We start from the raw sequence: 10,236 nt of genomic DNA, 5'->3' as shown, positions 1-10,236 counted from the left end.
ATGTACATTGACAGTATTGGACCAAAGTATTTCATTTGTTATTTAGTCAATTGTAAGGCCTCGGGATAGGCTTGGAGACTTGTCGATCAGTCAAAGTACTTTGACAATATCAGACTAAAGCATTTCATTTGTTATGTAGTCAATTGTATGCCATAGGAATAGGCTTTGAGTTTTGTCATGCAGGTATACTATGTTTCAATCACTCTAAAACATAGTAATTTTTTAAATTTGCTTCATGTATTTGAATTAGGAAAGGAAGTATAGTTTTACGCACATCTTCTGTTCTAATATGCACAAAAGCACATCAGAATATAAACCGTTAAAAGGTAGCATTATTACGTTAAAATAAGGTAAGAAATCTGCTACTTTAGTCTGTACACTTTTCTTTACCAAATTCTATGACTATACGATAGGAACAAAATTTTATTGATCCGTTTGACCGGTAACATGGCGGCATCAAGATAAATAAGGTAGAAATTCCTATGTATGACAACACTCGCTGATTGATTAGCAAAAGAAAAACATTACCTTACAGATATTTGATTACCTTATAGTGATGTCAAATTGGTCATGCATAATTTCCGAGTGTGGGTCTTTTGGTGGTTGGAGGATCTTTTCAACGAAGTTTGAATGTATCCTTTTATTAACTATAATAACATTGCTTACATTGATCACGGTGTTTTTTTATTGTTAAAACTATTGTAAAACACAATCAGGGTGTTTTCTTTGAAGAGTTTGATTCCATAGGTATATAAATATACGCACTCATACTTTCATAAGCCGAAAAAGTAAACGCTACTTTGGCTTGTTAATTGTTTTTTTATCATTAAGTCAGCAGCCAGAAGGACAAAGATTATATTCCGGATCTTGCTTACATATCGATTTGTTTTGAAAGCCCCATTTGAACCATCCTATCAGGAAAAGATGGCCACAGTGGCGGCGGTATTGAAGATCTGAGTACCACCATTTAAAACTAATTAAACCATGCGATGACTATGTGCATAAAGTGTTATTAGAATCTTCTAACTAGCTTAGGATGAGTCATAATAACAAACTAGCAGACGACAAACGAATATCCACCAAAGGACTGAGGATGACAAACGGTTTGCTATAGTACAATAACAGAGTTTTTGAAAATGTTATTCTCTTATACTCTATAATACGTGATCCTTTCCTTATTATCCAATGCATACCGGTGTCATTATCCGATCCCAGGAAGACATCTTTCGTTTCCTCATCACTGGTAGGTGGTGTATATTCTCCTGATCCAATTTCATCCCATATGTTTTGGTGTTTGTCAGAATTGTTGATATAGCTTTCCTCATCATTAACACGTAAACTATCCTCAGTCGGAGAAAAGTCACTGTGTTCTAAGTGTACATTCTGTAAAAAGGTCACTGTGTTTAGGGCATTAAGAGGAACTGGCGGGCAAACATTCAAGGTACATGGTTAATAACTCAATATATGTAGATAAGTCAACTTCGTTTTTGTTTACCATTTAATTAATTAATCGTGTTCAATGTTACTCGCTTCAATAAATGACCTTTACAACTCTTTATTAACACTTTGAACATTCAGCCTTTAATAGCCTCACATGTAACCTCGTTTATGATACTTTGCCGACAGACACCGACATAACAGAATTAGGAGGGAATGTACATTGTACAGGTACATTTGTAATAAATGTTACAAAATAGGCAGGTTTCTGAATTGCTTCCAATCCATGAACATGCAAACGAAATAGAGTATTCGGGGTGTAGAAAATGTTTACGTACATCTAATATATATATATATATATATATATATATATATATATATATATATATATATATATATATATATATATATATATATATATCAGATAGTTGACAAAACGTGCATTTGACCGCTAAGGCATGAGTCTTGAAAAAGTCCATTGCCCACCCTCGCCTAAGCAACAGAGGGGCTGAACAGACCAGAATTTTAGACCGATATAAAGCTTCCTACGATGGGTAAAAAAATACAAGCGTCAATAACGCTAAGGTAGGGAAGGTAAGCATACCATAATTTCAGACAGAAATAAAGTTTCCTACAACGGCTGAAAAAAATACAGGCGTCACCGAGACCTATAAATGGGTTATTTGTTTGTGTATCAAATATATTTACCTGGGAGTCAATATATGTGGTAAAACAACGAGGTCAGAACTCTCAACCTCAGCTTTTATCGCGACCTATGCGATATCGCGACCGAAGATCACGTAAATTGATTGTGATAAATCCACAAGAAATCGCTTGAGCGCGTGAAAAGACGTTTTTAAACTAGATCATTTGCATGTTCCCTTAACACTATGTCTGATGGATAAATCGTAGCATGTGTGTATTAACACCATTAAAAACAACCAGAAGATTGCAGTTATCTCGGATTACTTTAGGTAGTTGCAAATATCGCTGTGTAACATATATGATGTCGGTCTTTTTGTGTCTGCCTCGGGAAAATATCCAAGTTGGATTTGATTGATTGTCTAGCATCACATCATCGTATACTACGAGATTGTCAATACTACCATCAAGATCATCTACGGATGGTACATCGTTGATGGGGGTGATAACATCAATAATATCATTACCTTCCTCGTCCAACAACTTTGCATTTTCATTAACATCTTTAAGCACGTCGTAGCATCTAGAGATGGTGCCACTAAATATAACGTATCCCAATTCAGCCATTTCATTACCAGGTCAAGTAACAGTTGCGTAATATCAGACCCAGATGGACCTATTATAATTGCTCTGATAAAACTTGGAAGAGCTGCAAGATGCTTGATTGGCTCTTCCTTTCGTGTAGCTGAGAAATCAATGACATTCATGTTGTAGGAATATATAATAATTACATGAATTTATAATGTGTTCGATGCAGAGTACCCACCCGCACCAGTGGATTAAAAACAACGACGAGGAATAAAAAGAGTGCATTTAGAGGCAAGTGTATAAAATGTGGTTCAAATAAATAAAGATTTATCTGTCATTCGGCAGGTGGATATACAACTGCTTCCCTCAGCAAATTACTAGGGGCTCCACGAGCTAAGTATCCTGGCAAGAAGCACCTTCCTGGATATAATAACTGTGGTCCTGGAACCCGACTTAATATCCGACTTAACGTTAAAGATCAACCAAAACCTGTAAAGTATCCAATAAATGCGATTTACCAAGCGTGCCACGTTCATTATGTCACGTATAAAAATAAAGATTTACAACAACGACATATTTTTACAGACGTGAAGTTAATAGACACGTTAAAGTCGGTAACAAAATAAAACACTCGCTAATTTTTTTTATAAGATCCTTCATGAATGGAAAACTAGTGATAGGGGCCGGTAATTAGTCGACAGATAATTATGATAATAATGGATTCAAGAGGATATTGGATGGGTGGAGCAGCAATTAGTAAACTCGCTGATGCAGCAGGTCTCGCACGTTCTGTTCCTGCAAATTAGCTAGCACGACAGGCAATATAGCAAATTTTATCTACCACAACCTAAAAAAATTCAGTACTCACATTTTGATGTCAGTACTTCCTATGAGGTTCATCAGGTGGATATTTTATTTTTACCACATGATACTATTAAAACTGGTAGACGTAAATCACGCACATCCAAATACGCTTTGACTGTCGTTGACGTTGCAAGTCGATATAATGGAGTAGACTCACGATTAGCTAAAATAGCAACTGAAGTTGCTTCTGGTTTTGAACGAATGTATCAACGAGGATCCTTGCAATGGACCCAGTTGATGCAAGGTGATCCTGGCTAAGAATTTATTGGTGACGAACGTCGATGATGACACAGCAGTAGCCACCAAATCAGACGAGGACGCACCGCAATTCATCGCGATCAGGCCATCGGTGAACGATTTAATCGAACAATCGCTGGGCGATAATTTGGATATCAATACGCGTTTTAAATATCCCTAAAAGAAGTTCCCAAAAGTCATGAGATCTCGTGAATGGGTTGCAAGACTTCCATGTGTGATAACGGCGTTAAATAATGAACTTACTCGCCGAATGTCTATGAAACAAATCACTGCGATCACAGAAAGACATATGCCAGTGACCGCTCGTGAGCGGCAGTGTCATGACTCTTTCCCACAACAACCAGTACTAGGTTATGTGACTGTCAGATATTTATATGAACCTGGTGGTCCTGACGGAGATAAAAAAGAGTAACTGACCCAGTCTGGAGCGTAACAACACATACAATTTTCAGCGTGGTAAGATTCATGGGTAGACTTGCAATATACAGACTAGATTCAACTGCTCCTCAAAGTGGATTTGTACGTGAACAATTGCAAGTAATCCCTGAAGATACACAATTAACGCCGCCTTCACTTTTGTGAAAGCAGAACACCAGCGCCCTGACGTCGATTACATTCAAGACAGGTCAGCATCACATTTTCGCGTGTGTGACCAAGACTACTGTTAACTCTATCCACGGTAAATTGTCTTGGATTATTATTCGAATACTGCCACAACATTACTGTGTTACAGCTCGCACAATGATTAGTCTGTGGCTGTTTCAGTGTTATGATAAATTCAGCATCGAGATCAAAGATGCGCTTAGTATTTTTTTGTCATGTTGCTAATTGTTTTCTTACTACATTGCCGGTAGTTTGTTTATTATTTACTGTGAAGTCTATGATAACCCTCCGCAGCTGAGAGATTCTTCTAACTCGAGACACTGCCAGATAAACTGAATTTGACCATTCAATACGATCATCAATAATCCAGATATTTGAATCGGAAATAGTTAATCCTTGTGACGAATGAATCATTATAGTATTTCCTAGCATCCACGGAGATTTATATATCTTTAAATCGCTCTCAACAGAACTCACAGGAACCAAATCAATATCATTTAATACAAGATTTTGTTTCATTTATTACAAGAATTTCGACATCGATATTTGCCGTCGTGTATCTGCTGGGCGATAACATAATAGTACAACTAGTTCTGATTCTTTTTCTTTATGAACAGCTATAATTGTTGTGGAAGTATATCACGAACTATCTTCCGATTAGCAACTATAAAATCAACAGAATTCCATAAATTCCAAAAATTATTCTGAAATTAATTCACGCAATATTTCACATTGAATTTTATCTGGCTGCAGTCTGATTAACTTTTTAAACTCCCTTACTTCTGACCTGCCCAACATTATTAGCGACTTTATATACATTTTAAATCCAACTGTTACGGTTTATTTTTTATTTAAAATTCAGGTCTAATATATATATATATATATATATATATATATATATATATATATATATATATATATATATATATATATATATATATATAGATAGATATATGAGTGTGTGTGTGTGTGTGTCTTATTTGAATTGGATCCATGATATCAGTAATAACTCTTGGCGTAACATTTATCTATGACAATAATTTGTGGTTGTGGTTGCGGAGGTTGTGGTTGAGGAGGTTTTTGTTGTAACTGTGCAAGATAGTTGTCTATCACTATTTTGAGCCTTATGAACACCGTAGTATATGCGAAATATCCATTTATATTAGGTGGCACGAGCTACAGCCTGATTAACATACTTGGGTATTGAAAGTTTGTTCTTGTTATCAGTACCTACCACTGCAAACGCAGACAATTCATTCACGTTTTTAATTTGTTCTGAATTTAATACCACCTTATGTAAATGTATTATTCAACGTAACCTTTTCCTTTTCTTGCTTTGGTTCTGGTTCTGTTCAGGTTTCAGTTTAAGACCCTTCATATCGGCTACTTTAGAACGAAGCTGGCGAAAAGTATCAAGTATTTATTGTGCTTGTGTATATGGCTGAGCAGCAGCTATTTCACCTGGAAGTTCTCTTTGAATCTTTTTGTTGTTTTAGTTCTTTCTGCTATTTTTCCAGTTGATTTAGCGGTTTGTACCAACGTGGGAAGAAGACCCACGTTAGCCTTTGTAAGTCCTTTGATAGCCTTTGTAACCGGTTTAAATAACTGTTCTGCATCATCTGTAAATTCTTCTAATTTGTGTTTGACAGAATTACGGACTGGAAGATATTCTTTAGTTGTCTCTAGTCGCGGTCGAGCTAGTTTATTTGTTGTTGTTGGGTTTAACGCCATTTTTCAGCACACGATAGGCTATACATGGCGGCCAGTATTAATGGTGGAGGAAGAACCCGGGAAAACCCCGGAAAGAACCACTGACCCTCGAGAAGCTACTGGCAAGCTTTCTCACATATCTAGTTTATTTTAGGATATTCCATTGTTAGCGTATTATATCAATAACAATGATTTAATTACGCCATTTGACTGCGTTTTTTTACCTCACGCATGGTGACACCCCAGGTAAATATATTTGACACAGAAAAAAACAGTAATAGGTCTCAATGACGCTTGCATGTTTTCACCCGTCGTAGGAAACTTTATTTCGATCTGAAATTCTGGTCTATTTACCCTCCCTACTTTAGCGTTATTGACGCTTGTATTTTTTGCCCTTCGTAGGACGGTAAGTTTCTGTCTGAAATTGTGGTCTGTTCACCCTCCTCTGCTGCTACATGTTACTCGTAAATACTAGAGGATAAGATTCACATTTTAGATCACTTTGTAAGCAAATCAGCACACACGATAATACTAGTAAGAATTGTAGCGATAATGAAGTGTTAGAAAGTGATGACGACATACATTTGAAATCCTCATGTTCATAATACTACCATCCATTTATAGAATGATTGCTGCAAATATAACGACATTCATGGACGTAACCATTAAGTGCCAACGAGCTTTTCCTATATTTATCGGTACATGTATGCATGACTGCACCATGTGTAAAACGTGATATTTCTGGTTGTGTTTAAGACGCTGAAATATTTCAGAAAAAAATTAATCAGATCAGGGATTGTACTACTGTTTTCACAACAGCGTCCATTTGCACAGAAATGGAAACGTTTACACGCGTAAAGGGTCAAGGTGGAAAATTTGGCATTTTTACAACACTGTTAATTCAATTAAAGTCTCATAGATAGGATTCCTGAACACTTACAGATTTCAACAGGGTGTACACTATTTCTTTGATACACTCTTAATACCAATTTTACTAGCTAAATCTCATAAGATGTTTGAAAAATTAACATCACTTTTGATATTGTTATAAAGATGAATAGTTTTAACACTGCATTAATTTTGCATTATTTTGTACATGTAGAATATGAGGTCACGTTTATTGTACCAAATAATGCATCAAGTCAAATAAGTTGCACCTCTATTTGCTCACAGTTAATTTTGATCCTGTTCACCTCGCGTCATATATTTTGACAGCTATGTTGACGTGGGAGGTCAGAGTACATCACATACCAACAAGCTGGAATTCACTGACACATAGGAAATTCTCTTTACAAACGAAAGTAAAATATTTATCTACTAAAGCTTAACATGTAACTTGGATAAACTATCACGATCAGATCATCCAGTATTGAAGAGGATCTACTCTTCAGTGGCAGAACATTATACTTACTTAAATGTCACTAAATTATGAAACGTTTCCGTTCGTAGGATGAGTTTATAAGTTTGATCGCTTGCTAGCTACCATCAAGGACAATGTAGGCAGAGATATTGCAGATAAAGTGAGCGAACAATGCGTGCAATGGCCAAGTGGAAATTCTAGCTTGTTAATTATGTATATTTTCCTTGAATGTTAACTTAAAATAGTTGCTAAAGTTCTTCTAAATTATTATGTTTGAGAATAATTGTAATTGTAGTTCGTTTTGAGCTTGCAACTTATTGCTGATTAATGTATGGAACCTCTAAGAAAGAAACATAACATATTGTGAAAAGCGAATAAACGGTCATTTAAAAAGAAAGATACTGTTTTAACGTCGATTCTTATGACTTGCAATTGTGCAATAAGTTATAAAGTAACAATATAATACAGCGTTCCACCCACACGAATTAGTCACCACTTGTCAAGTGATGGAATAAGGACGGATATTGTAAATAGGTTTTATTTACCGACATAAACGAATGCCTGTGTGTAGGATTTCGATTTGGTAGAAGACAATCTTTAAAGTCGCAATACTTTTACAATATTATTTAACAAATACTTACTATTATTAGATTTTAAAATCTTGTCAATATATTAGCATTTTGTTAAATCTGAGTGTAAATAGTTGTGCCTTTATCAACTTTAAAGAACAACGATCTCGGCAATTTAACAGAATTGCATTCTTTGTACGCTTCGGGTGACATGAAATGCTTTCTGCAAGGGCCACAGAGACATAGCGGTACAATTAACTAATCTAAATGTAATGGATGCTTTTTAAGTTAATATTCGCAGTAACACGAATAGATTTCAAGTTATTTATTTTTGTCTTATATCTAAGCCCTGACGAAGAATATTTCAATTGTGCTATTGTTTCTAAAATCAACAAATGACAACTGACAAAAAATCCTTATAGGAAGAGTAATCTTTGTTCCATGGTTGCCAATATTAAAATTAAATAAATTGAATACATTTATATCTTAATGCTGATGATGAAGAAGAAATTCGTCACTAGAGTGATGGCCAGTACTGAACTGAATTGACTTAATACTTATTTGGTGTTATTTTATTTTCTTAATATTTAAAAAATATATATTTATGAAGTGTAGGCCATCTTGAAATAAAGATATTTAGTCACTAACAAACAACAACGATTGCAATATGAAAACATTGTTGTGTCATGTCTTGAAAAAATTCAGTTACCTTTACCTCAAGTCATATAATAGCACAAATACCATGTAAAAATGTGCAATGTTATTAGTTAGTAACAGACTGTTGTGGCGATACAATGTTCATATTTATTTATATAATTGATTATTTCAAAATTGTAAGATATTTGTTCCATATAAATTTACATAACGTCTGATAGAGGGTTCAGATGTTAATCAAATCTCCAGCATTTAATAGAAAATTCAAACCCGCACCTTATTATCTGATTAAAATGACATGTTGTAAGACGTGTGTATGACTTGAGTCCCTCACCACTACGAATACAATGCGACTCAGGACTGAATGAGCCACTTTGAAGGACAGCGCATTTATGTTAAAGCTTTCATGCATCTGTTTATTCAATCTCTCTAATTTTTATTTTAGATCAAACAACAATTATTTCATTAGGCTTAATAGACTTAAAACATTACTTAGTTAAATGATTTTTCTACGGCTATCTATATTTTGTTTGGATGAATATAAACGTATCATGGACCTTTAGGTAGATACGTTAAATGCTAGCACAGTTAATCAAGGTGAAAATATAATAAGTGTAAATCAGTGACGATGATACAAATGATTAGATTTTCAACGACATAATGGCTCGTCTGTAAATTAAAAATTGCATTAAATGTCATGTTTTGTCTGAGATTATACCTACCTTAGCCTCGCAGTTTGCAATTAGCAGGAGCACAAATACTCCCAAACAAAACTGTGAATGTCTCATCAGAGCGATTCTTCTTTTTTCTATGTGTCTCCGATCACGCAGAATGCACAGAAAACAAGAAATAACGGTTAATGACTATGATTCACTATACACTGTTTTTCACATTGTTTTCTTCTTCTTTTCGTAAGCGTTATTTTTTATATATGTGCCCGCTTTACTTGTAGATTTTCGTGACTGTTTCTTTGCAAGGTTATAAATCATAATTGTATTTGTCCATGCATAATATGAAACGTTTGCAAAGTGGACAAGTTTGATTATACCACTTGACACCAGTAATCATACTCATGATCAACGGAATCAAGCGGAATTATATCTTATGATTTACAATTAGTCATAGCGAAGTCACTTCTTTAAAAGTAGTCATACGTGAAGATGGAGGCCTCTATGGGGAAATAACATTTCGCCGTAGGTTTATATTATATGGCACTTGAGGCCTCTACGGGAAAATATTTGTTAAAATTTGTCGTAGGTTTGATATTAAATGTCACCGTAGGTACGTACATATCACAACTTTTTTATTGGTAGTTTATAATTTAATGTTATTTTTTCGATACTAACACACATTTTTGATATACTTCCCAACACTTAGTTCAGATATAATATCAATCACTTACTTTTTGGTAGCCATACTTAATGATATACTATCCAACACACCTATTTTGATATACTATCTGTCCCCACCCCGACTATCCAAAGAAAAGGTAGGCGTGTTTATACACACGCTATAGTTACAAGCATACAAACATAATATTACATAAAAGCT

The 10,236-nt window shown here is 34.9% G+C and overlaps 1 protein-coding gene across 4 annotated transcripts in view; it reads right to left on the bottom strand.

Annotated features, from left to right (window-relative positions):
- Positions 1-9,760, bottom strand: part of LOC149783458 (uncharacterized) — a 30,829-nt gene extending 21,069 nt beyond the window's left edge. For all 4 annotated transcript variants that reach the window (XM_089931694.1, XM_089931695.1, XM_089931693.1 and 1 more), the window contains exons 1-2: positions 9,408-9,760; positions 1,194-1,383 (exon numbers count right to left, since the gene is read on the bottom strand). In XM_089931694.1, coding sequence (XP_089787820.1) covers positions 1,194-1,383; positions 9,408-9,473 — 256 coding nt within the window. In that variant the 5' untranslated portion in view covers positions 9,474-9,760. The remainder of the gene's footprint in view (positions 1-1,193; positions 1,384-9,407) is intronic.
- Between the last annotated feature and the right edge of the window lie 476 nt (positions 9,761-10,236).

The sequence above is a fragment of the Sinohyriopsis cumingii genome, chromosome 14, assembly GCF_028554795.1.
Source record: "Sinohyriopsis cumingii isolate HCF-2022 chromosome 14, ASM2855479v2, whole genome shotgun sequence".
NCBI lineage: Eukaryota > Metazoa > Mollusca > Bivalvia > Unionida > Unionidae > Sinohyriopsis > Sinohyriopsis cumingii.
The sequence above is the reverse complement of the archived record's forward strand: the minus strand, read 5'-3'. Positions and strand labels throughout refer to the sequence as shown.